The 27,158-nt window shown below is 49.7% G+C and overlaps 14 protein-coding genes across 14 annotated transcripts; 8 read left to right on the plus strand and 6 right to left on the minus strand.

Moving 5' to 3' along the window:
- Positions 1–59: 59 nt before the first annotated feature.
- On the minus strand, positions 60–1,578 carry IL334_007944 (tRNA (5-methylaminomethyl-2-thiouridylate)-methyltransferase; the record flags this gene model as incomplete). The annotated part of the gene is made up of 8 exons (XM_062939633.1): positions 60–183; positions 226–390; positions 435–627; positions 675–813; positions 858–1,038; positions 1,087–1,388; positions 1,436–1,497; positions 1,545–1,578. The coding sequence occupies 8 exons, from the start codon at positions 1,576–1,578 to the stop codon at positions 60–62; spliced, it is 1,200 nt and encodes a 399-aa protein (XP_062795684.1).
- A 414-nt stretch (positions 1,579–1,992) lies between these two features.
- Positions 1,993–3,931, plus strand: IL334_007945 (uncharacterized protein; the record flags this gene model as incomplete). Its single annotated transcript, XM_062939634.1, has 9 exons — positions 1,993–2,057; positions 2,111–2,146; positions 2,340–2,582; positions 2,634–2,696; positions 2,763–2,845; positions 2,891–3,006; positions 3,053–3,142; positions 3,186–3,273; positions 3,321–3,931. 9 exons carry the CDS (start codon positions 1,993–1,995, stop codon positions 3,929–3,931), a joined length of 1,395 nt encoding a protein of 464 aa, XP_062795685.1.
- A 242-nt stretch (positions 3,932–4,173) lies between these two features.
- Positions 4,174–5,433, plus strand: IL334_007946 (uncharacterized protein; the record flags this gene model as incomplete). The annotated part of the gene is made up of 3 exons (XM_062939635.1): positions 4,174–4,772; positions 4,817–5,172; positions 5,231–5,433. The coding sequence occupies 3 exons, from the start codon at positions 4,174–4,176 to the stop codon at positions 5,431–5,433; spliced, it is 1,158 nt and encodes a 385-aa protein (XP_062795686.1).
- A 77-nt stretch (positions 5,434–5,510) lies between these two features.
- Positions 5,511–6,226, minus strand: IL334_007947 (uncharacterized protein; the record flags this gene model as incomplete). The annotated part of the gene is made up of 6 exons (XM_062939636.1): positions 5,511–5,607; positions 5,649–5,750; positions 5,794–5,868; positions 5,916–6,012; positions 6,058–6,094; positions 6,143–6,226. 6 exons carry the CDS (start codon positions 6,224–6,226, stop codon positions 5,511–5,513), a joined length of 492 nt encoding a protein of 163 aa, XP_062795687.1.
- A 524-nt stretch (positions 6,227–6,750) lies between these two features.
- On the plus strand, positions 6,751–11,605 carry IL334_007948 (uncharacterized protein; the record flags this gene model as incomplete). Its single annotated transcript, XM_062939637.1, has 7 exons — positions 6,751–8,265; positions 8,398–9,213; positions 9,329–10,006; positions 10,067–10,514; positions 10,597–11,296; positions 11,339–11,413; positions 11,581–11,605. The coding sequence occupies 7 exons, from the start codon at positions 6,751–6,753 to the stop codon at positions 11,603–11,605; spliced, it is 4,257 nt and encodes a 1,418-aa protein (XP_062795688.1).
- Positions 11,606–11,907: 302 nt separating this feature from the next.
- IL334_007949 (uncharacterized protein) lies at positions 11,908–12,337 on the plus strand (the record flags this gene model as incomplete). Its single annotated transcript, XM_062939638.1, has 3 exons — positions 11,908–11,989; positions 12,107–12,264; positions 12,308–12,337. 3 exons carry the CDS (start codon positions 11,908–11,910, stop codon positions 12,335–12,337), a joined length of 270 nt encoding a protein of 89 aa, XP_062795689.1.
- Positions 12,338–13,158: 821 nt separating this feature from the next.
- On the plus strand, positions 13,159–13,594 carry IL334_007950 (uncharacterized protein; the record flags this gene model as incomplete). The annotated part of the gene is made up of 3 exons (XM_062939639.1): positions 13,159–13,237; positions 13,286–13,413; positions 13,568–13,594. 3 exons carry the CDS (start codon positions 13,159–13,161, stop codon positions 13,592–13,594), a joined length of 234 nt encoding a protein of 77 aa, XP_062795690.1.
- Positions 13,595–13,752: 158 nt separating this feature from the next.
- IL334_007951 (uncharacterized protein) lies at positions 13,753–14,444 on the plus strand (the record flags this gene model as incomplete). Its single annotated transcript, XM_062939640.1, has 2 exons — positions 13,753–14,211; positions 14,376–14,444. The coding sequence occupies 2 exons, from the start codon at positions 13,753–13,755 to the stop codon at positions 14,442–14,444; spliced, it is 528 nt and encodes a 175-aa protein (XP_062795691.1).
- A 25-nt stretch (positions 14,445–14,469) lies between these two features.
- IL334_007952 (uncharacterized protein) lies at positions 14,470–15,081 on the minus strand (the record flags this gene model as incomplete). The annotated part of the gene is made up of 1 exon (XM_062939641.1): positions 14,470–15,081. One exon carries the CDS (start codon positions 15,079–15,081, stop codon positions 14,470–14,472), a length of 612 nt encoding a protein of 203 aa, XP_062795692.1.
- Positions 15,082–15,152: 71 nt separating this feature from the next.
- IL334_007953 (uncharacterized protein) lies at positions 15,153–16,468 on the minus strand (the record flags this gene model as incomplete). Its single annotated transcript, XM_062939642.1, has 3 exons — positions 15,153–15,322; positions 15,559–16,123; positions 16,199–16,468. The coding sequence occupies 3 exons, from the start codon at positions 16,466–16,468 to the stop codon at positions 15,153–15,155; spliced, it is 1,005 nt and encodes a 334-aa protein (XP_062795693.1).
- Positions 16,469–17,709: 1,241 nt separating this feature from the next.
- Positions 17,710–18,860, plus strand: IL334_007954 (uncharacterized protein; the record flags this gene model as incomplete). The annotated part of the gene is made up of 4 exons (XM_062939643.1): positions 17,710–17,734; positions 17,783–17,844; positions 18,124–18,615; positions 18,726–18,860. The coding sequence occupies 4 exons, from the start codon at positions 17,710–17,712 to the stop codon at positions 18,858–18,860; spliced, it is 714 nt and encodes a 237-aa protein (XP_062795694.1).
- A 116-nt stretch (positions 18,861–18,976) lies between these two features.
- IL334_007955 (uncharacterized protein) lies at positions 18,977–20,080 on the minus strand (the record flags this gene model as incomplete). Its single annotated transcript, XM_062939644.1, has 6 exons — positions 18,977–19,006; positions 19,054–19,173; positions 19,239–19,366; positions 19,435–19,553; positions 19,615–19,783; positions 19,837–20,080. The coding sequence occupies 6 exons, from the start codon at positions 20,078–20,080 to the stop codon at positions 18,977–18,979; spliced, it is 810 nt and encodes a 269-aa protein (XP_062795695.1).
- A 1,382-nt stretch (positions 20,081–21,462) lies between these two features.
- Positions 21,463–22,505, minus strand: IL334_007956 (uncharacterized protein; the record flags this gene model as incomplete). Its single annotated transcript, XM_062939645.1, has 4 exons — positions 21,463–21,821; positions 21,958–22,030; positions 22,310–22,327; positions 22,428–22,505. The coding sequence occupies 4 exons, from the start codon at positions 22,503–22,505 to the stop codon at positions 21,463–21,465; spliced, it is 528 nt and encodes a 175-aa protein (XP_062795696.1).
- Positions 22,506–22,704: 199 nt separating this feature from the next.
- Positions 22,705–26,060, plus strand: IL334_007957 (uncharacterized protein; the record flags this gene model as incomplete). The annotated part of the gene is made up of 8 exons (XM_062939646.1): positions 22,705–22,760; positions 22,984–23,384; positions 23,582–23,700; positions 23,753–24,410; positions 24,480–24,940; positions 25,133–25,243; positions 25,399–25,669; positions 25,849–26,060. The coding sequence occupies 8 exons, from the start codon at positions 22,705–22,707 to the stop codon at positions 26,058–26,060; spliced, it is 2,289 nt and encodes a 762-aa protein (XP_062795697.1).
- Between the last annotated feature and the right edge of the window lie 1,098 nt (positions 26,061–27,158).

Raw genomic sequence — 27,158 nt, forward strand, 5'->3', positions numbered from 1 at the left:
ACTTTGTAGATAATGGTCACGATCGTGCAGATCACATGCATAAACTCTTTGAGCTGTAGTTACGCCTCGCCACATATTGTTTCTCGTATCACACCGCTCCCCAGACACCAGTCATCATACCATACCGCAGCTACCTGGCCTGGCGACACTCCGATCAAAGGGCGAGGGAAATCTATGGTTACTCTGGGAGATTGATAAGCTTTTACGCTTATGGACTACACTCACCCATCTCCCGTCTTGACTACCTTGCCAAGAACAGGTTCCATCCTGTGTCTGACTTGGATATTCACCTTCCCATCGTCCCTTGCTAGTAGATCTGCGGGGTAGGCACCGTGTATCCAATGAAATGTGTCCGTGGTTACCTGATGACATTGCAAGAGGGGATGATCACTGCCTTGGTTCAGCATGACCCGCGTTCTCAAAGACCAACTCACTGTCCTGGAACAACCAGTATATCCTGACCATTCTCGCCTACGCCTTTTTTCGCTACGAAAAGCGGTTTAAGCTGATTCGGGATTTTAGCTCGCTGGCCTATGGTATAATACCACAATCCTTTATGTGGGCCTAGCATTTCCCCTGACGGTAGGACTATGTTACCTGGAGAGATTGGCGGGGATGTGTACTGAGCTGTGAGTGCATCAGCGTTGGTTATAGTCGAGCGACACACTACGCACATATGAAATCACCGAATTTGCCTCTTTCTCCTATGAAACAAACACCCATCGACTCTTCTTTATTCGCGTTGGAGAGATTCCAATATGTAGCTAGTTGTCTCACGGTGGATTTGGTTAACCTTCCCAGGGGTAAGATCGTCTAAGCAAAGGTCAGCAGTGTTGAGGCGTTGTTGACCAACTCACACGACTTAGCTGCGCTTCATTCATTTGTGACAAGTAATATGTCTGATCTTTAGTCTGATCTCTCGCCCTCATCAGCTTTGCTTGATTCAGGGTGTGGTCCACCCGGCCGTAATGTCCCGTGGCGAGGAAATGTTTTGACTTGCTCGGTAAAACCTCCATCAAAGCACCGAACTTGATCTCTCTACAGTACGTCAGCTTTGTTCAATCCAGGAATGAATCTTGAGCTGACCTGTTGCAATCTATATCCGGATTAGGAGTCGCGCCTTTCTCCCATACGTTGACAGCAGGTTCGAACACCCTGCTCCAGTACTCTTTGCTGAGATCTATCAGCTTGACTTTGCCAGGAGAGATGCCAATCGACCGTGATATCGTCTGCACGTCGTTCCAATCCTTCTCCCATTGACAGGTCGACTGAGCATTCCCTCTTGTCGATTTGTATGACAAGGAGAACGAGGAGGTCGCTGAAGGAGGTGGACTTTCAGATAAGAGGGGGTCCCAGTTACGCATGAACACCACATCGAGGTGTATTGGCTGATAACATCTTTTAGCGTAACACAAAGTAGGGAGATATAACGTACATGTTCGCATAATATACGAAGGGTGGTAGCTGAATCGACACCACCTGAGACTGCTACGGTGACTGAATCGCCCCGTCAGCATATGTCTGCGAGGCGTACATCTACCCACCGTGATCACCCTCTTTCAGGCCCAGGTCCTCCATCGATGGTATCAGATCTTCCACTTGTTTTTGAGAGAGAGAATGTATACATCGTTTGTGTAAGATCGACGGTTGATGTAACCTAGGTCGGGGGACGTATCGAGCGGTGATCCGCGATGGACCGGCAACACTGCTCGATAGGAGAGCCGCCCAGCTCGAACGTGCAATCACTGCAGCCATGACAGAGATCCTGCCCTATTTGGTGATGTTTCTAGTTGAGAAGAAATAGGTGTAATATTTCAAAATTCCTCGCGATGAGAAAAGAGAAAAGTGGAGGGGAAATTGTGAATTTAAATTAACCATTGCGCGTCAGAATCAAAGTAAACATCACATCTCATTCCTCTGGCTCCCCTCATCTATCATCTCTGCATCCGCACCCACAGCTTCTCCAATATCTCCCTGCGAACATATCAGACAATGTCAGCAAGGAAAAGAAAGTCCGTGGTGGAAGAATCATCACCCGCCGTGACGTGGGTTGCTCCGTGAGTGATTGTTTGGTCCTCAGAATGACGAGATACTTATGAGCTGTGGTCAGAACCGAACACGAGTTTAGAGATCTGAGGAGGTACAAGTGAGTATCCATGCATGGTTGTACATTTTCACTGAGCGAAATACTAACGTCTTATAGATCATTTCTTCGTAAGCAGTTTACTGGATTGAAACAACTACAACCGACTAACGACTTACTCAGTCCCACCCAACAACTCATACGGTATCAACCAGTTGTGAGTCAGTACTGTGATAACCACGCTAATGTTCAACAGCGTCTGGCTCGCCCACGAGTCGAACAAACCCCCTCGACCGACTCATAACGGCAACCAACAACCTCTATCGAAGAAGCCGAGACATTCCGTCTCAGGTCATGACGCGGTCGCAGAGGAGCCGCATCCCGTTGGACCGATAGCAGCGTTGAATGAGGAGGTGGAGGTGGATCCTAATTGGCAAGCAGGGCTTTGGATCGGTAAGATCGTGGAGATCAGAGCGAAAGACACGAGCTATGTATGGACGTGAGTGACTCGAATTGAAGGGGAGATTTTACTAACTTTAGTCGTATAAAGCAAGATCAGGTGGATGTGTCAGTCAATAGGGGAACTGAAAGAGTCTGGTATAAGAACTGGGCTGTGAGTGATATCTGGTCTAATCCCTGGTGTGACATGCGGGACCGATCATCGCTGAGAGAGAAACAGACCTAGGAGCAAAGGCGACAGCAGGGAGATCTTTATGCTTGGTTCAGAACACGACGCGTTACAACCTGTAGGCGCTGTTGAAGGTATGTATTGTACTCATCCAGCTTTGGCTAATTTCACAATCGTAGCAACCGCTCCGGTGATCCTTTTCGACGAACGCAATCCGCTGCAAGCTCCGTTTGGCAATAAATCGATTTTCTTCCGATCAGAAGCTCGCACACCTACACCAGCTGAAGTGGAAAAGGTGCGTCTGCGTCGACAAGTAGACTCATATTGACTCTTCTCAACAGCTCGTTCCTAAAAAGATTGCCGGGGATGTCGAACCAAAGTCGAGGAAAAAGGGAAGAGCTTCTGAAGCTCCATCTGGCGGGCATCTTTTCGTAAGTCTAACATTTTAGTGCTTTCTCATTGACACTCCCACAGCCCATTAGGAAACCAACATGCTACTGCGGAGATCCATACCGGCCATTGTCGGAAAGAGAAGAGCCCATGGCATTGTGCAGTCATCTCGGTGAGTACAATATGTATGACCGTGAGACCCTGCTGATGAAATATCAGGCTGCCTAAGATGGTTCCACCTCGGTTGTTTGGATTGGAAGAACGATCATCGACGTACAGCCACACCTTCCTCACTCGAAGATGTTAGAAACTCCGGTGTCGAGCTCATGTCGCTTCTCCCCCAATATGGTCTAACAACTCCCGCCAAGGAGATATCGCTTGAACACGATCCTTCAGATTTGAACTTTACATGGCCTGATTCGACCACGAATCAAGAAGCTGAGATAGAAAGCTGTGGCATATTGGCAGAGGACATCAAGGATGAAGGGATTGGAGCGGTCCCTCAACTAACGGCAATGACTGTGGAACAAAACGCGTTCCTCGACAAGTACCTCCCGGACAGTATACTCCTTGCAGCTGAAAGTCCGATTGAAAGGGGATCGACTGATACTGGGATAGTGGGCAATGCTCGGTACGTTATGCGAGCCAGAGAGATTTTGCAGAAAAATAGAGAGGTTAGACGGAGATCTCAAGTCGAACCTGTTGAGGTGGAGAGGATTGAGAAAATGGTTTTGGAATGGGAGAATATTTGGAAAATCAAGCGAGAAGAGCAAGTCTACCAGCGTAGGTCCGTAGTTTGGCTGTGTCCAGGGTGTAGAAGAGCCATGTGAAGGTGTTCGGCTGGATCTTGAGAAAGTAACTTAAATTGTATCTGATTGACTTGAGCGATGAAACAATGAGTTTAGCGGCAATGCTTAAAGTTGTCAAGGACTCGCTGTCAACACTTTATCCACAGTCTCAATTTACAACCGTTGCAAGCCAATGTGATAGGTTGAAGTGACGCCGGTCAAAACCGCCACCTAAATCACGATTAAATCATCGTTACTTGTCTTCTTCATCTACCCCTTTCCCCATGATCTCCCTCCGATCTCGTCAATCGTCATGTGCAGTGCGGATCTTAAAGTTCCTCCGATGCACTCATTCCCTGCCGAGACACCAGGCGACACCGATCGAGTGGTTACCCCTTCCTCGATCACTGTCACCTCGCAAGGCTCTGATGCTCCTTTCGCTACCTATACCCCCTAAAAACTGGCCATCGCATCTGGAATTGGCTTCTCCGCTGCTGGCTACTGTCTCGGCTCATCTGAAAACAAAGGGTATCGCTGTGAATGCTGTCTACGATGGGAAAGGCGTGGAAGCTGCGTTCCCCAAGGACGAGGAATATCCCGCGAGGATACTTTGGCCAGATGGTCGCTCTATAGCTTACGACAAGTTCAATATGGAAAGTATAGCTTCGGATGAGATACTGAGGGACTTGGAATACACTTCGAGAAGTGTGGAACAGAATATTGAAGGTGTCAGAGAGATCTTGGTATGTACGCATGGATCAAGAGATTGTAGGTGTTCAGACAGAGGTGGACCTTTGGTAGAAGCGCTCAGAGAGGAAGTGGAAAGAAGAGGCGTAGGCGACAAGGTCAAGATTGGAGAGATCGCACATGTTGGCGGGCACAAGTGAGTCAAACGTACAACTGCCATCATCTGATGAACCCATGTAGATACGCTGCCAACGCTATCACTCTGCCCTCACTCGACATGCTGTCCAATCTCACGCTCGAACACGCCCCTGCGCTCATCTCACATGTACTCTTGCCAACCAAGTCAAAGATGTGGGCGCATTGGAGGGGGAGATATGGGCTGACAGAGGGACAGCAGGCTGAAGTATGGAACAGGTTCAACTTGTACAAAGGTAGATCGACAGCAGCGGTTGATGACGCAGAACAAGTCGAGCTGAGGTTCAAAACGTTTGAAGGAGAAGAAAAGGTCGTCAAAGCTGGACTAGGTAGTAATCTGTTGGAGGTGGGTAAAGAGAATGATCTACCGTCTTTGGAGGGTGTCTGTGGTGGGAATCTAGGTGAGTTCTAATCAGAGAATACAATTCAACTACTGCGGCGAATGCTGATTGAACGTAGAATGCGCAACATGTCACTTGTATCTCCCTCCTGTGCCAACACCGTCGCCAACAGGAGAGGCCTCCGACGAGGAGTTTGATATGCTGGGATATGCCTTGGGATATAAAGACGGCGAAAGTAGATTAGGATGTCAGGTGAAAGTGACCAAAGAATTGGCAGAGTGGTGCAACGCAGGTGGTGTTATTGGATTACCTAGGTTTTAGCAAATTACTGTATAAAGAACATACCCCGCAGATATATACCCTCTTCACACGACACATGCATGACTACAACACTGAATCTATGGTCTAACACCGTATCTTGCCATGCCACGGACATCGTCTAGTAATTGCTGAAGCTGGGATTCTGTTTCATCCCCTTGCGAGTATCTCTCGAGACTGTTGAGTTATCAGCGAGAGTTGGCGGTACTTGCACTTACCTTGGAATCAACGCGATGGCCACTTCTACTCTCTCCGGTCTCAAGTACATTATCTGAGCTATCTCAAACTTGTTCAGAAATCCAGGTCGAGCCATAAGAGCGCTGTGAAGGGGATCAGGTACGGCAACAGCAAGTATTCACTCACGTTCGCATACTCTCTGAAACTTCCATACTGGCGTTTTGAAACTCGGTAACGTATCCCACACTGGCTTTGTAAACTCTAAGGGTTCATTAGCATAGAGATCAGAAGATCAGAAAATAGCTCACTTGTTATCTGGGGCAGGAGGGACACCTGGAGCGGCTCTAGCTGCGACGAGTAGTGTTGACACTTCGGTGAGAGTCAACGCTTCACCGTCGGCGAATTCTGCAATGGACCGTCAGTCACTGGATTGCTTGTCTTGGAGCTCACCTCCAAATTGAAGCTTTGTAGCATCTTCATCAGGTATCTAATCTATTCATCAGTGACATTCACGCCCACTTGGCAAACTACCCACAGCATTCTTCCTACTCCGCGTGGTAGACGACGATGCGATAACACCAGCATTAGGTCTTGACGGTCCTTGTGATTCGTTCACCATGGTGGATACAGTGTACTTGAGCGTGGGGTCAAGAGATGATGAACAAGGACGATAGGACGAAGAATGATGAAAGAAAACAACGGTTGATCTTTCTTAAACCGGACAGAGGCAATTACGTAATCGATACTGCTGCTGTCATAAAGCTGCACTTCGGTCATACCCTTATCCTTGCTTGTCTTCTTGTCCTTGTTGTTCTCATTTGTTCAGTGATCCTTTTTGGATAGTATACAATACTGTGCTCCTTCCCCTGCCACCAACAATCATCACCAAGGCATCCTGTGAGCAGTCACTGCCCTTTCCTTTGCCTGATAACTCTTCCCGCTTCCTTTGAGCTGACTTTCCTCCTCACTCGTCACCCTCAGCGTGGATATACCGTGTAGCAAGCAGCGAGTCGAGTGTATCACATCAAACCTCAACAAAGATCATCGGCCACCATCTTCACGCTTTTGATGCGAGTTCATCACGTACACCGCCTCGACCTTGGGTGGGTGTCTCGACGTCGATAGATATAGGAATTTAGCATCATGTCAGTCACATCCACACCACCAAAATCGACATCAAAACTACCCCCTGACTCCTCTCCCTCCGGCAGTTATAGACGGTCGCCTTCAGTCTCGGAGACTATCCAAAAGTACGAGTCAAGAAATACTCCACCGACCGAAAGAAGACCTTCGGTACCTACCCCTAGACGCTCTGGCATCCCCTCGCTTGTCGGATCAAACCCTTCGGGATCTCCTAGAAGTACTTCCATCGCGGGACCGTCTAGGAATGGATCAATGTCAGCGGTGAAGACTGACACTTCGAGAAGGGCTAGCGGTGCTGGACTAAGATCACCTGGAAAGGTTCAAGAGACTAGGAGAGTCTTAGCAGCTTCACCCAGTTCCATTCCTCGACCGTCCATCTCCAATACCAGCTCATCAAGTTCTGTGCCCCGTTCATCCTCTGCTTCTCGTCAGGCAGACCGTTCCCCTTCTCATACCAAAACAACATCCAAACCGTTCCCAAACTCGTCAATACCTCGATCCACATCCGACACATTCTACATTTCACCACGCTCTGTCGCCGGACCTTCTCGCTTGACCCCAAATGAAACGTCCTCTTCTCAAGCTAGTCCAGTAAAACCCCCGCTTCGACGCAAACCTCCAAAAGCAGACTTGACGAATACATTCCCTCCTGTCCGGAAGAAGGCTTCCCTCTCATCGCTGTCTTCCATGCACGCTGGAGAAGGCGAAGACAGGGGAGATCAAACCACCCCTGTGGCCGCAGCAATGACTCGAGCGGATAAGGAATCAAGCCACAAAGATGCAGGTTCTGGTTCCAGTCATGGATCACCTAACAAGCATGTGGGTATCATCATCCCCACCAGAAGATCTTCTAACAATCCCAGTACGCCAAGTTCCCCTCAATCAGCTGGTCCGCATCCCATATCCCCTCGAACCACTTCAAGAGAGCTCCCCAGTCCGACAATGCCAAATCCTCGGCGGATGTCGCGAAATCTGGGTGACACAGGCCCAGTGATTGATTCAAGAAGGTCGTTGGATGGGTTAGTGCGTAATTCATTAGCTGGTCAAGCTCCCTTAACAACAGGCCTTCATCGAACGTCGTCCTCCACCTCACAAGCCATCTCTCGATCGTCCTCTTCTCCATCGCCAAAAGGTCATACGACGGATGGTAGAGCAGCAGATTCACCGCGGAGGTCACCCAACTTGGTGATACAAACCCCACCTTCCTTTCTCAACTCTCGTCTCTCATCCGCCTCGACGATTGTCCAACCAAGCCCTCCTGTTCCAGCAAAATCACCTCTGAGGGGGTTGAGCAGGGAGAATTCCGAGCAACCCCGCACGCAAACAATTCGGTCCGCATCAGGTGAATTGGCTCAAGCAACTACGCCAACGATACAATCAAGATTGGAGGAAGAGCACTCGTCAAAACCTTTTCAGGATCTAAATCGCTCCACCAACTTTACCGTTCCATCTGTCTACTCGCAGGATTCAGCTCCTCCTACTGCTACCAGCTGGGCTCACGATTCCAGGTCTAGTGTTGATGGGACGGCGAGGAGACGCAGCAGGCTGGATTCGGTCGATTGGGGGAAGCAAAGACACAGATCAAGTATTGATATGGAGGGTGGCCCCAGGGTGAGTAGCTTGTTCGTGACTTTTGCTGACCTTTAGCGCTCTTCGTCCCTCCCTCGACTGAGTGTTACCGATAAAGCGTTGCCATACACTCCCGACGACCCTCTCGCGACCCTCTCGACCCCTGACCACCCTACATCGCCAGCAAAGTCACCTTCTCTGCCATTTCTACGGAGTCACCCCTCGGTTCACTCTCCTTCTATACTTCCAAACCTCAACGGTGAAAGACCCTTACGACCACTACTACCTACATCTCCATCGATTGTCATGTCGAAACGATCCCACCTGATCCGAGAGATCGCTTCCAGTGAGAGATCATATGCCAAAGATCTCGCTTTGGTCAGAGACGCGTACATGTACCGATTCCTTCGACCAATCTCCCAATCCTCTACTGTCGACTCTGTGAGCCCAGGGAGCGCCAGCGACGCGTCGAGAAGGAGCTCAACGTACACGTATCAAACAGCAGAAACCAAGCGGTCAAGCGGTCACGACTCGGCAAATTGGATCTACCCTGGTAATGGGACCACAACGCCATTGCCAAAGAGCCCTTCGGACGGATATAATCTAGGTTACTTTTCCACCCCTGGTAGTTCTGGTTCTTCTCTTCAGAAGACACCTCAGCCGTCGTTCAAGCACCACAAAAGGTCTTCAAGCAGTATACCCTCAATGCCACCGCCAGTGGGAAAGCCGTTATCACCAGCAGATCTGAAAACGATATTCTTGAACCTCGATCAGCTGGCAAGCGCGTCGGAAGAACTAGCCACGGCGTTTGAACGAGCCATGGGGGAGGAAGGTGTCATGGGCAGAGATGGAGAAGCTGGAGGGGATACATTCGGACATGTTTTCGTATCAATAGTGAGTATGCATCGATCTTGACAACGCTGACGAGTAGATCCCTCGAATCCGTCCCCTCTACAACTTTTACTGTGCTCGTCAATCCCAAGCTTCACTTCGTCTCATGGAACTTCAGTCTGATCCTGCTTACAACGCACACCTCAAAGAATGCTGGTTGTCAATCAAAGACCACACGCATGGATGGAATCTCGATTCGATGTTGATCAAACCTGTTCAGAGGATCACCAAATACCCACTTTTATTCGAAGATTTACTCTCAAGCACCACACCTGTTCACCCTGACTACTTTGCGATACGCACAGCTGCGCAAATGTCAAAGGCCATTGCCATGGAGATTGACGACGCGAAGAGGAGAAAAGATGTCGTGTCAAATGCGATCAGTTCTAACAAGACGACGACGCTGAACACTTCACCCAAGGAGACCAAACAGTCTTCGTCGAAGCTTCTCGGCTTGAAACGGTTCAGAAAAGATAAAGATACCTCCTCGGTTTTGTCGAACAAGAGCGTGTCTAGCACGGAGCTCAGTGTCCCGCCTGTGATACCTGAATCATCACTCAGCGCGTTGAAGGATTTGGCTACCAAAGTGGACGAGCTTGATCAGTGTGTCAAGAGAGTTGGAAAGGAGGTCATCCTATGGACCGCTGGAGCGAGAGAAGTGCTGAACGCGCAGGATGGGATGATGAGAACTTGGTTAAGGGTGGTTCAGCTTGAGCCTACGGATCCTACAGATAGAAGGATGCTGGAGTTTAGAAAGATTATTGACGGTATCGTGCAGGATGCGTGGAAGGAGCTGGTGAGTTGTTTCGTAGTGAAGTGGTGGCTGATAGGATAGAACGACGAGGTACGACAACAGATCATGCCGATATTCGCTAAGCTGCTTGAATCAACGTCCAACCCGAGAAAGGTCATCGCCAAGCGAGACTCGAGGTTTATCGATTACGGTCGCTACCATACACTTCGAGCATCTAAAAAGACAATTGACAAGGGCGTTACGCAATCAGCGGCGGAATTTGTAGCTCTACACACTCAGCTCGTTGACGAACTGCCCGCCTTCCTCGAAGGGTGCTTGAGGATACTCGATATCGCACTGGTTGGTTTCGCCAAAGCACAGGCAAAATATCATCTCGGGATTAAGGAACAACTGGCTGTGTTTGAGGAAGCTTGGGTACAGTTGCCCCTCAGTCCAAAGGTGGAGAAGACACCGACCGATACCGCAACCTACAGAGGGATCATCAAATCGTGGCATGATACTTGGATGCCTTATGCCGAAGCGATGGATCATTTCTCGTGTACCAGGCCAGGTGAGTGCATCATTGTGGAGTATCGCTGACGTTATAGCTCGCTCAGCGGCGACCCGAATCGCGACTTTCAATACCAAACCAGGCAGTCGACCTGGCTCACGATCCAACAGCCCCATGTTTGGACATAGTCTGCGACACTCTGCATCCGTCACCTCACCGACATCCCTCTCCGGCAGCAGACCATCGAGTCCAGCGCAAAGCGGTCGATTCAGATCATCATCACTTCGAAGTCAAACAACACCTTCTGTCATCACTGTTACATCGCCCAAAGACCCTCAGTCGTCCCGATTCAGTCTACTCCGTCGATCCAACTCCAAGACGAATGTGCCTAAATCTGCCGGACCCCCTTTATCCCCACAACACTCTGGACTCAAACCTTCCTCCGCGTCGATGATATCAGACACATCCAGTCGGCTCTCCTGGGGACTACCTAGGATATCGGCTGATCCAACCAAGCCAATGTTCGATGGGCTGGGTCTATCACCTACCAAGCCTACCACAATGATTGCAGCGGACCACGCACGCGCCACGTCCGACCCATCTCCATCCAACATTTATAGTGTGGATCTCAACTCTTCCCAAGTGTCGCTCGCGTCTACCCATACTCCTCAGCCAGTCGGATTAGGTCTTGGAGATGTGTCCACGTTGACCAACCAGGCTAAACATCCTTTCGCAAGGATACCTACCTCGCCTAAAGTTAGGCAACGGTCGGATGAAGTGGACGCTGCGGAAGGGTGGAGAAATGAGCAAGTCATCTACCAATGTGCCTGTGTTGCGGACTTGTGAGTTTCATCGCGTGCCTGTCTTTGCTAAGTATGAACTAGTGATCCGCCGGAACTGGGAGATAGAAAGTACAGAGGTTTGAAGTTCTTACCCATGGTATTGGGTGATCTGATCGAGTGAGTATCACTATCTCGATAAATCGCTAAATAGTACACAGCGTGTTCCACGAGGTTGGACGTATCGACGAACTCCCTTCATTTCCGTATCCCGAAGTAGGCGTGGACAATGACGGAGTTTTGGTAGGGAGGAGTGAGCAAGGCAGTATCGGTCTGGTTATCTGCAGTTTCCTGGAGCCATTAAGGGATTAGGTGTTGTTGTATTGCTTACATGTAGGGTGTTTTTCATGTGTATCTCGGCTATCCTAGTGTTGACGACATGCTGTACTAACAAGCAAACTAAACATGTGCTAAGTAATGGCGCTAATCACACCGAGTGACCGATACTTCCCGTCAACAATGATCCGCACACCATGACGATGCATAGCATCACAGCTCGGTGTGCCGGGCATTCTCCTGCTGCATACGTGGAGACACGATGCATTCAAAGGTATAAGAAGGGCTGACTTTTGAAACTTTACTCGTCTTCAACAAATCACTTCACAACCTGCAATATGAAGTTCACCACAACCTCTCTCTTCATCCTTGGTCTTGCTACTTATGTCTCTGCCGACTCTTACGCCAACTTCTTCTCTGGTGAGTACACCAACCATGTCCCAAGCTGACCTACAGACACCGCGTGCAACGTCGACGGGTCCATCGGATTCGACATGCACAATGATGGCTGCTTTGTTCAAGCTGGTCGAAAATCAGTCTACATTCCCAACACAGGTTTGATCAACGATCAATTCTGTCTCGTATCAACCCACGACGATGGATCCTGCTCGTGCCAGAGTCAAGCTTATGATTTCACCGCCACTGGCTTTTGTCACGAGCTCGACGATACCGTCGGGTCTTACAGGTTCATCCATGTGAGTGAGATGAGTCGCTGGTGTCGGCTGATAGTGTACTTAGGAATCTTGTGGAAGCGACAACTGCCCTTGAGGTGTAGCACAGCTTCGGGCTCCAAGGAGTTGACGCGTTGTAGCAACAGAATGAATCATGTGATTGAACAGATTTTTGCAGCCCGGTTGATGGCATTACATTGTGCGACTGATATATAAGAAAAACACTCTTCTCACTATTCAAGTTGCAACAAACCACCTCGCCACCATGAAACTAATTATCACCCTACTCATCATTCTCATAGCTAACGGTGTCTCCGCGGACAACTACGCCAACTTCTTCAGCGGTAAGTGATCTCACCAATCCACTCTGCTGACGTCGACTTAGACACCCAATGCAACGAAGACGGATCGATTGGCTTCGACATGACTAATCCTGGGTGTTTTGCGCAAGCTGGAAGACATTCAGTTTACATCCCCAACACCGGTTTTGTGAATGATCAGTTCTGTCTAGTCATGACTCATGGGGACGATCATTGCAGTTGTCAAGATAGAGGTTATGATTTCACCTCGACTGGGTTCTGCGCTCTTCTTGATGGGACTGTTCAGTCTTACCGATTCATCGGGGTGAGTGAACAAAGGTATGTGCTGTAGCTGATGATGGGTAGGGATCTTGCGGCTCCAATACTTGTTAGTGTATGTAGTTATATCCTCTTCTATGCAATATGTCACATGTTTGCCTCGATGTTGGTACACTTGTGACCGTCATGACCATCAGCCCGAGTGCCCACGCTCAAGCGCGGACCTCTGGAGAGACACACATTGCATCGGTCTACCGGTCAGCAACTGATTATAGACTATGCATAAAATGAGACAAGAAAAGGCAAATAACCCTTCCCATTCAAACCAAACTCATCCACCATGAAAGCTATCCTCGCCACCGCCTTTTTCGCCCTTGCCACCGGGGTAGTCGCCGACAACTTTGCAAACTTCTTCGTGGGTGAGTATTTCGGTTCTATGCATGAGGTGTATAACTCACATCAAACAGACGAGAGTTGCAGCGAAGACGGCTCGATCGGTTTCGAGCTCAGCAACCCTGGATGTTTCGCTCAAAGCGGCATGCACTCGGTGTACATCCCCAACAACGGTATACCTTGGACTCAGTACTACTGCCTCGTCATGACCTACGATAGCGACTCGTGCAGCTGTCAGAATGACGGATATGAATTCCAAGCTGATGGATTTTGTCATATCTTGGATGGCAAGGCAAAGTCGTATAGATTCATCAGCGTGAGTATCTTCAGTGCATGCATCAAGCTGATATGAATAGGGTGGATGCGACGAGAACAACTGTTAATTTTATACCAATGTATGCATTTTCGTGTTCAGGCACAATCATATTCCTTTCATCTTTCTCATCATGTCTTGTGCATACCATCATATTCAAAGTGACCCCATACGTTCTACCTCATCTTTCAGCGAACCCACATCGCCAGGCTACCATCCTGCTTGTACATGGCGCTATCGCATCATGAGTACGACAGTGTCACAGACGCTCTGTCAGATTATCACCTCATCCTCCCAGATCTCCACTGCGACGCTTTGGACACGACAAGAGGTATCGATCCATTTGACATCTCTCGAGCAGCAGATCTTATACCTCATCTTATACGGACCAAGGCAAGGAATCATCATGCGCATGGGGTATCTCTCGGGGCACACGCTGCCATCGCGACCGCTGCTAAATATGGAGACGTTACGCGATCCATCTTCATCAGCGGGTACAATTCTTTTCAACCCCCTACGTGGGCTAAATCGGTGATACCATATCTTGCTCACGGAGTGGTCAAGCTGGAGGGTGTAGCTGGTGGAAGCGCAGCACCAACGCTTAAGCCGGTCAAACAGGTTGATGATGTGATCTTTGAGCAGAGGACTTCCGGAGAAGCGTTCAATAAAGGGCATATCATGGAGAGAGTATGCCGTTGCTTCGCATTATACCTCGGGTGACAGAGTGAGTTGCTCATTACGATCACGCTGATTTTAGATCTCCCATGCTCAACGACTCTGCAGCAAGATCAGACCTAGCGTCAAGCTAGTCCAGCACAAGAAGATGAACTTGGCATGTGATAGAACCTCAGTTGTTTGCGACGGCGGTGCTACGTTGGATTGAGGAGAGACCGCTACCAGATGGCTTTGAGGAGTGCTAGGTGAGTTTCGTAGGATATGCATATGTCACTCCCCATTCTGCCCAACTGACGCCTCCATCGCTTTTTGCTCCAGTAACGCTCTATGCTCCAAAGCCCTCCACCACTCCACCCTCCGTTCATACGCTCTCGCTCCAGGTCCAGGACTCGCTATCACTCTGATCCCTTCCTCCTCGAGCTCCATATCTCCGCCGTCACCCCCTCGAAGCCGTTCCCTCGCCTCACGACATTCTTTTATCACCTGGTCGAAGCTGATACCTTGCCTCGTTTTATCCACCGCCCTCTCCCAACCCCACCTCGCTTTGTACGCGACGCCGACACTACAGGAGTTCCAATGGGCGTCCTGCCATTTGCCATCGGTAAACTCGACATTCTTGCATACTTTTGCGGACAGGACATCGGCCATGAGACTGAGAATGGTTCTATTCGCACTGGCGCCGCCTGTAGCGTAAACTCGAGTCAACCGCGGCAGAGACACCTCTACGTTAGGGGAGGAAGGACGAGAGGGAGTGGAAGAATCATCCAAGATGGTGGAGGAGCGAGATCTATAATTGAGTAGTTGTGATTCTAATATAGCGAGTGCTTCTTGCTTGGGGTCGTCGAAATGTTTCACCCGTTTCGCAGCTGCGACTTCGAACATGGTACCGGCGGACGGATTGGTGATGTATTTATATATTCCATGGGCGTTGTGGGGCTGCACATTAGCGAGTTTCACATGTAGTCTGTACATACCACGATGTCAGGAAGCAGCCACCAGAAAGCCGCTCTGGAAGGAAGGTTGTAGAGTGTTTTCGGACGTAGAGATTCCACCGCCGCATTGAATTTCTCCCATGACTTGTCAAAGTAGAGATCTCTAACATGCTGTCGGGTGAGAGATCCGTCTAGCATATCAGCGTCGTTGCTTCGTAATTGACTCACTTTTATACACCAGCATGTTAAAGTATCTCAAATCTTGATTAGTAGGCATTTGAGCTGGGTGGAAGAAGGCGTGGTATTCAGGGTGTGGGTGGTATGTACTGGTGGAGACGAGGACAACGTCGGATGTACCGAGGGATATCAGGCCTTCACTCTCGCGAACTGGCAGATCAGCGTTGCTCAGACTCGTTGTCAAACTCACGGGTAAGACTTAAGAAAGTCGCAGGGTTGTCTCCTGTACCGGGGAACACCAGGCATTCCGGGTCAAAGCCGTATCTTTCCACATACCAACGACCAATGTTTCCAACTACCCTCCCGCCATCCGTCTCCACGTTTCCAAGCTTTCGAGCGAGTTCCTCTGCATCGGCCCCAGCAATCTCCTCCAACAGCTTCTCGTTCCATCCCCTTTCCTTCCTATTCATTGTCCATAGGTTCATTCCACAAGCATCACTCTCGTCGATCCCTTTCACCTCGCCATCGAGACACAGCAGCGTGGTGACCGCACTGCTGACCAGGCCGATTCTATCCGTACCGTTGTAAGCTTCCGGATCAACCTTTTTGAAACGCATAATCTGAGCACCAGTGAATCGTTCGTGAGCACGGGATCCAGTGAGTTGAGCGAGGGCGTCTGGACCCCCAACAGCTTTCTCGAGAGCTTGACATTCTTGTGTAGTTGAGGAATCTTGCCAGTTTGGGATGATGGAGCGGGAGAATGCGTCGGCAAATTGGGGCAACAGGGGCGAGGATGAATTGAGAGAAGCGAGGGTCTGAGGTGATGATTTTGACCAATACACCGAGGCGTGTTGCTATTCATTAGCTCCAGTATAGAGACTACAACTCACCTGACCAGCTGCAGCGACCCCTTTGATCTTTCCCACGTCCCATCGCTTGATCTTCTCAAACAGCAAATCCATAGCTTCGACCAACATCATCACGGGAGAGTGGACCTCTCCATCTTGGCCAAACAATACCCCTCCACTTGTCCGGTAATGCGGTAAATCCGTGTCAAAGTGGATGCTGCATTCCGACACCACATCGAGGTTGACAGACAGCAACGACGCTTTGAGAGATTGAGTGGAAGCGTCTAGACCCAGAAAATATGGCGCTGACATGGTGCATGAGGATGGCAAGTTAGATTTCGATGAGGTCGTTTATTTTATACTGTCTCGGCGCGATTCCCCTTTACCGGAAGATATACCAATCGGGCCGGGAAAGCGCCGAGGCGGTTTTTGAATTGGCTTTGCGTTTGCACACAGTGAGAGCATTGAGTGAAGAGAGATACACCGACATTGTGCCCCAATATCTCCTCGGCATCTCCCTTGTGATCCAGCACTCGTTTGTCTTGTATTTGATGCGTGCCATCCGGGCACAAGAACGCCCCAATAGTCTTCAGATAAGACGAAGATGATTACAAAAGCGATAAACGCGCAGTAAGAGCGGAGATGTTGACGTTCCTCATACCACTGAGATTGACAAAGGTGTCGAGGAATGAGGCAGCTCGGGAGAACCGCTGGAGCGGCGCCTCTGGTCCAAATCTGGCAAGGAAATCAGGCGTAGGATAGCGCGTTGAGAGCACCCATGAATTCCTGCCAGATTATCTTGGGGTAACAGCTAAGATCAATTAACCTTCAAGAAACGCCCAAGGGAATTTGAGCTATCAGTTTTAACAACGGTTGGCTATCTGGACTTATTGATGCCCGAGTCCACTTTTAGTTTGATATTATGTGTTGAAGGGGGAGTTAGTGTGTTGATGATCGTGATGATGTTGATCGCAGTAGTAGCCATGTCGTAGCAAGGAGGAGCTGTACGTCAACTTCATCTCACAGACTCAGCGCAGAACAACGGATGAGTAGAGATCCTACTCGAGCACTTTTTTCCGTTTGAGAAAGCTCAATGTTCAAGCTGGAAGCACCAATAATCGCAGGAGTTATACCGATTCTGATAACCGCTCGCGACGCACATGCCTCTGTCCTGTGATGCGGTTTCTGCGAAAGAGTCAACAAAGAAACAATCAGGCTGCTTGAAGTCTGGGTACGCTGTGAGATCTCTGGTTTCAACTCATTGAAGAGGTCTGACTAGGCGGTGAAGAGTTATTCGGCGTGCACATTGGGGTTTATACTATGTAGATCATTTGATATGTCGCACCGTGGGAAGCCCCTTCACGAAGGCGCCACTAAGAACGTTGGGAAGGGATACTTGGTCACCGGGTTGATCCCCGGCCATGTGAGTTTCACGCTCGGCGGAATTCAACCGATATCCCGGTGAGTGAATAGTTCTTGGCTTTGAATCAAAAGACTCCATTCAAGTCGTTTCTTCTTAATCGTTATCCAACAGGTCTAGTGATCGAAGTAATATGTTGCCGAAAATCTTGTTAATGGGTGAGTGGTTGCCGTTCATCGAGATGATTCCCGCTGACAATGTTGTAGGTCAGTTATACTGGGCGAAGAAGGATGCGGAGGAGTTATTTCGCGGGGTTGCGGAAGTTGTGGTGAGTACAGAAACCCCATGGCAGGGCTGACCAGTAGTCAATGGAATCCAAAGGCAGAGAAGAGCTGTTCAAAGATTTCAAAGGGAAATACAGCGATATCGTGGGGATTTATCACGAACACCTGTCAGATAAGATCACCGGCCACACTGATGAGGAATTTTTCGAGGCGCTGCCTTCCACTTGCAAATGGTTCGCCCATAAAGGCGCGGGATATGATTCTGTGAATGTGAAAGCGGCCAAGGCGAGAAGTGAGTATGCGAGAAAGACTGTGGCTGATAGCCAGATATCGGAGTGTCAAATACTCCTGGAGCTGTTGATGAAGCTACCGCGACTACCGCCGTGTTCCTCCTCATCGCAACACTTCGGAGGTTCAGCTGGTGCGAGGCAAACCTACGAGCTGGTGGTTTCAATCCTAAAGGTGTAGAGGAAAGCGCCAGAGACCTCAGCGGGAAGACAGTCGGTATACTCGGTATGGGAGGAATAGGCAAGAAAATGGCCGACTACATTCGTCCTTTTGAGTGCAAGATCGTATATCACAACAGAAAGGAGAACCATCTCGCTCCAGCAGACGTCAAGTACATCCCGGATTTATACGATATGCTCGCGCAAGTGGATGTGCTGATGGTCAGCATCCCTCTAAACGAGAAGACCAGAGGATTTATCGGTGAAAAGGAGATCAGAACGATGAAGAAAGGCAGTATCATCGTCAATACGGCCAGAGGACCTATCTTGGACGAAGAGGCGATGATCAGGGCTTTGCAAGATGGACACGTAAGTGCAAGGTGGCCGGTTTATGCTGACTTCACTGGTAGCTCGGCTCGGTGGGTCTTGATGTATTTGTCAGAGAACCAGAGGTAGACCAGCGATTGAAAGATATGCAGCATATCACCTTGCTTCCTCACGTGGGTACTGAGAACCAAGACGCAAGGAGGAAGATGGAGAGAACTGCGCTGGTGAATCTGAGAGAGTTTATATTGGACGGGACTGGTCCAAACCTTGTACCGGAGTGTCAGTAGATAGTTTATGCATCATATCGAGTTCATTGGGAGTCATCTGCTTTCTTCGCCGACGCTGCAGATTCACCACAAATCTTATCGTCATCCGCCTATACGTATGTGAGATCATGTCTATCTTAATCGCTATCATCAAGTCCAGCGTAGTACTTGTATCCGACTAAAGGTCAGCTGCGTAATTCCCCTTGCTACTCACTGATATCGCTAAAGTCGCAGTATCTTGCTCGTTGACCTTGTGTAGCGTCGGAAATAGACTTGATGTCCTGGGGAGAAAGCTGTATGGCATGTAGGTTCTCCTCGATCCTAGAGGGAGTGACTGATTTTGGAAGAACAGAGCAGCCCTCCTATTTGTCAGCGTGTCAGTGATTGGAAACAACTCACGCTCAATTGGAGACTGATCAGCACGTTGGCGGGGGAGATGCCATACTTTTCAGCAAGAGCTTGGACCGCAGGGTTCTTCTGGATAGGTGGGAGAGGGTCTCGATCCGCGAAGGACGGGTTGGTGTTCCCTAGAGGGCTATACGCGGTGACATGGAGGTCGAGCTGAGGTCAGCTCTGGCCAGAGTGTACCGCTTACCTCTTTGTGGTATTTCATGAAAGCGTTTTGAGGGAGGTATGGGTGTCTTTCGATTTGGTGAACGGCTGGTCTGATTCGGCAGTTGTACCAGAGATTCTCCAGCTCGATTTTGGAGTAGTCTGACGGTCAGCTAGCTCAGCAGAATACCACTCACTGGAGACACCAATGTTTCGGACCAACCCTGCGTCTACGCAAGCCTCCATTGCCTTCCAAGTCTCGGTATAGGGAATTTCAACGACAGTTATCGTATCGCCATTGGTATCCGTTGCGGCGGGGTAGTGCATAAGCCACAAATCGATGTAATCCAATCCGAGCAAGTCTAAAGATCTCTTGCAAGCTTCCATCACGTCTTCGGGTCGATGATCATCTGCCAGTCAGCGACGTTACTATCAATAGACTCACCGTTCCAGAGCTTTGTTGTGACCCAGATATCTCTCCGTTCCACTCCAGACTGTATGATCCCCTCACCAAGCGCTTTTTCGTTCCCGTAGATTGTCGCACCGTCGATGTGTCTATACCCAGCTTTGATGGCATGTGCTACGGCTTGACTCAAAGCTTCCGGCTCACTCTGCCAGCAGCCAAGGCCGATGAGTGGGATTTTATCGCCAGAGGGCAGTGTCGCGTGCGTGGGGGGTGTTGTGGTCATTGTGTATGGGGTTAGTTTGTGATGCTGATAGGCTGGATTTATATACGCTGAGTGAGTGGGCTCAGGTGGGCTCAAAGTGGGCACTTGGTCTCTCGCTTTTCCGTAGAGATAAGCCGCGTGCATTTTTCATTGGTCTACGTATACGTTCAGTCATTTTAGATCGCCGCGCTTCCGCGCGGAAAACACCCTCTATACTCTACTCCCTCACAGGGACAGCGTGTACTCCGCCAATCACGTTATCCTTATCGTCAGATACATCAGGAGACGTTGGGCCATTGGGTTCACTAAGCGATATATCAGCAAAGCCACTTGCAACACGAAGAACTGCTCACCCAAAAGTGCCAAAGTAGTCATACTCGTCTACTTTGCCAAGTCCAGCTGGCGGGCAGACCTTTGATAGAATCGTGAATACCACTCCGGAGATGGCAAAGCCGACTGACATCAGCAATGTACTTGGGTTCTATCACTCACGAGGCCAGCAAAGAAAGTAAACATGGCTCGCTCCCAGCCCGACTTGAACGGTGGATACACTTGCTAAAAAGCCAGGGAAGCAAGGCGCCACTCCACATATCCATGCGATCGGTGCGCGGATGTTTACCCCTTTGGTATAGTAGTAGATGGACCCAGGAGAGCATTCGTACTGCCAGGTCAGCGAGAGATACTATCCAGTAGTACCCACCAAATCCGACAGCTTGATCTTTCGCCTTCGAATGAACATGTAGTCAAACACCATGATACCAGTCATCGGGGCGAGGAATGTCGCGTACTGGATTGTCAGCAACGTTATCACTCAGAGTACTCACTCCAGACATCACCGATATGTACACGGTCGCACCGGAAACAAGAGCCCACGGGCACATCGGGAGAGCCATGAGAGTGGTCTATATATCAATACTTTTCACAACGAATCGACCTACAAAGTAAGCTAAACATGTCAGCTAGGCACTGCATATAGTGACTCACCTCCTCGACGAATGTTGACCCATTTAGGGAAGCACGAGGCGAGATCGATACCCCCGGAGATTGCGTTTCCCGCTACCTGTCAGCGGAGCTTGCACCACACATTACTCACCAATGTTGATACCGAATTGGGCGATCAAGAACGCAAGGGCTAACATTCAGCTGGACTCGGTGTAGCATGACTTACATGCAAAGAACACGCCAGCTCGTGCACCCGCCCCGCCATGCTTCTGAACCGCTGCAAGGAGGTCATACGGGCTCCACAGCAACCCTTCGTCTGGATAGAATTCTGCGGCGACGGATGTACAGATGATCCCGATGAGACAGGTTAGTGTACCCATGACAGGAATGACAACCACTTGTGAGATGATTTGTGCTCGAGGGTGGATAGCAAATCGAGTGTAGTCGGAGTTGTTAAGAATCTAAAAGGTGAGCCAAGGTCTGTTCCATTGTGAACTCACCCCTGCGCAGATCTGGCCCATTTGACTGGATATGCCATAGACCATAGCCCAGCCAAGAGCAGCGCCTCGAGCCTTTTCCACGCCGACGATTGACATTGCCTCACTTCCAATGAGCGGTCCACCGCCATGAGCTCGTGCAAGCGACCAGATAAACAGGGTGAAAGAGCAGACTGTGGCGATGACAGAGGTGAACAAGAAGGGGATTCGATAATGCTCGGGAGGGATGTAGAGTAAAGGGAGTGAGATGAGGAGAAAGAGGACGAAGCACAGGAAATCGGCGCCATCCATAGCGGTGGATGCGGGGAACGGGTTGTGCATGTCTATGTATCAGCTGGGTCGTGTCAAAGTGACTCACTGTAGATAGATGGGAACATCGATCCGAGCAGAGTCTTCACCACCTGACCGCCAAACCACGCTTGTGCTACATGTCAGCGGGGTTTACTTGGCTAAACTCACTAGCTGACCAGGTGAAGGATAGAGCGATTCTGTTGAGTAAAGGGAAGAACGACGCTTTCATGCCCCAAGTTGCCTATAACATTAGCCGTGCCATGAAAATTTCCGACTCACCCTGTTCCATAGAGGAAAGCCAACATGCCATTCTGCGCCAAAGAGTCCGGTGAGTACACACGCTCCAGCCACAAGGCATTGTCCGATGACCACAACTGCCATCGCCTCGCCTAATTTGTCAGTGTAATCACACAGAGTTGACTCACCCACTGACAGCCCGAGGGATAGCAAAGAAGAGCCACCGGTCCATCCGCTGATGTTTATACCTGACTATCAGCGTCGCTCATTACAAAGCACTCACCCGTAGCACACCAATACCCTACGTACGACCACGCGCCCCATGATCGTCGAGAAGGGGGTAAAGGTACGTTATCTCGATTGAGCTAGATGTCAGCTTATACCTCACATCACAAACCCACCCAACGAGACTGCTCCCAGACCTCTGCTTCTTCCTCCCGTTGTGAGACCTGTAGCTTCTTGATCAAGTCCTTGTTCATGTTGAATTTGGATGGAGGGATAAACTCGAATCGTTCTCACAGGGATCAAGTACTTATACAATTCAAGTTAAACGCCGTGACGATAAGAAGTGGGCTAGTGTCAAAAACACGTCGGTTGTCGCCGATGTCCGCCCACCACACGGGCGTATTTAAAGATCACTCAGACTGTACTTATCTCTCCCACTTCAACCTAAACACCATGACAGTGATACACAAGACGTTACGAGTTGGAGTGGACGTAGGCGGGACCAATACGTGAGTGAATGAATATGAAGTGTTGCTAATACGTAAGCGACGCGGTGATTCTCGACCTCACTCCTGGATCTTCAACACCCGTTCTCGCGTCGTACAAATCACCTACTACTCCTGATGTCACCTTGGGTATTCAAAAGGCCATCTCTGGGTGTCTGGACAAAGCGTCGACGGACAAATCAAAGATCGAGGCGATCTCTATCGGTACTACATCGTTTGTGAATAGTCTAGTTGAGCGCGATTCGAGAAAGCTCGAGAAGGTCGGGGTGATCAGATTGTGTGGACCGCATAGTAGATTATGTCCCCCTTTTGTCAGCTTCCCTTATGAGTTGAGGGCGGTCTTGGAAGGTCCAGTATGGATGGTGGAAGGTGGACTACAGGTGGATGGCAGGGAGATATCAAAGGTGAGTGATTTGATCGCGAGAGTTGCTGATGTTCAGGTGGATGTCAACGAGATTAGAGGTATCTGCGCGGAGCTCAAGTCGCAGGGAATCAGAACCGTTGCGGTATCCGGGGTTTACTCGCCGATAGACCATGATATCAAGCAGGAGGAGCTTGTAAGGGATATACTACAAGCGGAGATTCCAGATATCAAAGTGACAATATCCAAAGAGGTCGCCAATATAGGTGAGTTGTTGTGTTTGGCACGGTCGCTAATGGATTAGGCCTTCTGGAGCGGGAAAATGCTACCATACTCAACGCGTCTCTCCTATCATTCGCCAGAATCGCTGTCTCTGGGTTTAGGGATTCACTCAAATCACTCAACCTCGACGTCCCCCTCTTCCTCACTTCCAACGACGGTACACTAATGACCTGTGATCAAGCTGAGCATTTTCCCATTAAAACATTCAGCTCTGGCCCGACAAATTCGATGAGGGGCGCTAATTTCCTCGCTGGATTGGCGAGTGGAGGAGCTAGGAAAGAGACCGCTTTGGTCATCGATGTCGGAGGGACCACAGTGAGTCAAGTGACCAAGGCTCTAGCTCATTTTACAGACCGAAGTAGGTGTACTCCTACCCACCGGGTTTCCCCGACAAGCAGGAGCGAGGTATGAGCTTTGTGGTGTCGCTCTCAACTTTTCAATGCCTCACGTCCACTCCATCGGTCTTGGAGGGGGTTCTAGGGTGCGGGAAGAAGGGGGAAAAGTTGCCGTCGGTCCCGATTCCGTTGGATACAGGATCGACCAATCACTTGCTTTCGGAGGAGACACCCTCACCGCTACAGATCTCGTCGTGGCCGAGGGAAGGGCCAAGGACGTAGGAAATGCAACATTAGTCAGGAACATCCCCTCCAACTTACTCTACGCCGCCCAAGAAAAGATGAAATCTATGATTGAGACAGCTCTGGAGAGTATGAAAACGTCTACTCAAGATATCCCAGCGTATCTGGTCGGAGGTGGAGCCATCCTAGTCCCAGATACCCTCAATGGGATCAGCAAAGTCCATCGGTTCCCGTTCTTCGATGCTGCCAACGCAGTCGGTGCGGCTTGTGCTCAGGTATCCGGTGTGATCGATACATTCGAAGATACCAGTATACTTCCGCTTTCCGAGGTTAGAAAGAAGGTGGAAAAGAGGGCGATTGAAAAAGCGGTAGCGTCAGGTGCGGATCCAAATAGAACAGAAGTGGTGGAAAGCGAGATCATCCCTATAGCATGTGAGTGAAATGTATGTGACTCCCGCTGACATGTAGATACCACCGGAAGAGCTAGGTTCTATGTGAAAGCGGCTGGCCCGTGGACAGGAGCTCCTGTAGCGGAGCCGTTGAAACAGGGCGAAGCTAGTAAGATGTCGGCGGAAGTGGGGGCTAAGCCTATAGTTCCGTTCAATATCAGGACCAAGGCTCTACCTCTATCCGACTCTCCGGTGACCGCTCGAACCATACTCGAGTACAAACCCACTATCAAGAACAAGGAGTGGATTTTGTCAGATCTCGACGTGGACTGGATCGCCATTGGGTGCTACATCCTCGGATGTGGTGGTGGGGGAAGTCCATATTCCAAAGCTCTCGCGTTGAGGGAAATCATCCGTGAAGGGGGAATCATCAAAGTGATTGAACTTGAGGCGATGTCAGACGACGGGATGGTGATCTGGGGTGGAGGCATAGGCAGCCCGGAAGTAAGTCAAGAGAGATTAGTCAATGAGGAGTATAATCAAGCTGTTTCTGAATTGATAAAGTTCTTGAGGGTGAGTCGTAATTCGAAATGATTGAGCTGACGTTTAGATGGACAAATGTGCAGCCCTCGCGGCGTTGGAGATTGGAGGTGGCAATGGTATGATCAGTATGATCACCGGAGCGAGTAAATACTTGGATATACCAGTGTTGGACGGGGACTTTATGGTGAGTTGATCGATCATTACTGAGCTGATGATAATCAGGGAAGGGCATACCCCACTGGCTGGCAAACAACTCCAAACGTGTATGATCTTTCAGGAAGAGGGGAGATGCTCCTTCCGTCGTCGCTGGCCAGTGGGGATGGCACTGTCACCGTGAGTTCACAATGGAAGACAACTCTGACGTCTAGTTCATGACACAAGCGAGATCCGACAAAGACGTCGACTCTGTACAACGCGCTGCGTGTGTAGAAATGGGCACTCACGCTGGAGCGGCTCAACGGCCACTAACCAAGGGTCAATGCGAACAGGCTATGATTAAGAACACCGTGTCACAAGCTTGGCGATTGGGTCGTGCTGTGACGTTGGCGAACAAACAATCCAACGTGGGGAATATCGGGCAGGTATTGGTCGAGGCTCTAGGCGGGAAGGACTGTGCAAAGGTTCTGTTCAGCGGTAAAGTCACAGAGATTACCCGGAAGATATACAAGGGACATACCATCGGAGAGTTAGTAATTCAAGCGTTGAAGGAGGAAGAGGAGGAGGATGAACCAAAGGACAAGTTCAAAGGGATTATGAAGAGTGAGTTTGATTTCCGCAGATCTCGCTGATGATGGTAGTCCCTTTCAAGAACGAGAACCTGATGTGTGAACATATCATGAATGGTGTCACAAAGGTGAGTCTATCCATACCTTACATTGCTAACATGTAGATCACCGCTGGGGTTCCCGACCTCATCTCGGTCATTGACGCGCAAACAGGTCATGCGCTGGGTACCCCTGATTACAAGTACGGTCTCAGAGTGATGGTCATTGGGGTTACCGCCGCACCTCAATGGACGGACACGCCTAGAGGGTTGGAGATTGGCGCATTAGGAGCGTTTGGATATGAGGGAATCCCGTATGAGCCGGTTGGCGAGTATGTCAAGCCGGTCAGCGTGATTGCAGAGTATATTAATAGCCCGCAGCGATGACGAATCGGTGCCTGATTGACTTCTATACATATCCCTTTTTTCTATTTACGGATTGTTTTTCATCATCTTCTTTCTGTTAACTCCTATATATATAAATATATATCTCTCTTCCCGCATGAATGGCTATCACAACCCTTTCCAGCGATCCACACCATGACATTTCTATCCCCAACGCTTCAAGATCTGATTGTCTCGCCCTCGGTGACCGCTTCGCTGGCAGAGGACACCGCTCTTTCTGTCAGCGATGTCGCTGAGAAGCTGTACGGGCATGTACACGTTCACAACGACAAAGAGGCTACTGGGTTGTTGGAAAAGCTTCATCTGCACGGGCACGCAGCGTCACAGTGGGAGGCTATCAAAGCATTGAGTCCCGAGCAATTGGCAGAGATCGAGAAGTATGGGAATTGGGGGAGCGCAAAGCCAGATGAGCTTTTTCTCAACGTAAGCAACAGTGAATCTACTCCAGCTGATGTGCAGATATACGCTCAAGCAATGGTCACTTTGGAGAACAACCCGCTGAACGGGATGGTATCGCCTGGACTGATGGGATCCCACGGTGTCGTCCCGCTTACCATCATCAGCGTGATCCCCGATATCATCCAGGTGAGTTACAATCCAATAATGTCGCTGATTACCTAGCACCACGCAGATGTCATTGTTCGAGCGGAGAACGAGATCTTCCTTGCTACTAGTGAGTGAATCGCGGCGAACCGGCTGATGATAGACTTCTGGGAGGCGTCTGGAGCGGGGCATATCATCGTTGAAGCCCTGAAAGAGCTCTCAAGGCGGGTAATCGAGCGCAAGGGTGACAAAATTATAGTCAAACTTAGTGAGTGAATGGGACACCGCCTCGCTGATCCGCAGTGTACGACCGTGGAAACCCACAACAGGTGGTCAATCCGCACCAAGCTGTGGATGAGAAGACGTACACAGGGGACAAGATAAAGCTGCCAGCGGCTAAAGACATTCCCGGGTTGCTCCTGGAAGTGCAGAACTACCACGTCCCGCCGGTGGGAACCTTCCATTCGAAATACATGGTGGTAGATCGCAAGGTGGCAATATTGAACTCGAACAACATCCAAGATAGGGTGAGTTTAT

The sequence above is a fragment of the Kwoniella shivajii genome, chromosome 11 (genome assembly GCF_035658355.1).
Source record: "Kwoniella shivajii chromosome 11, complete sequence".
In the NCBI taxonomy this organism is placed as follows: domain Eukaryota; kingdom Fungi; phylum Basidiomycota; class Tremellomycetes; order Tremellales; family Cryptococcaceae; genus Kwoniella; species Kwoniella shivajii.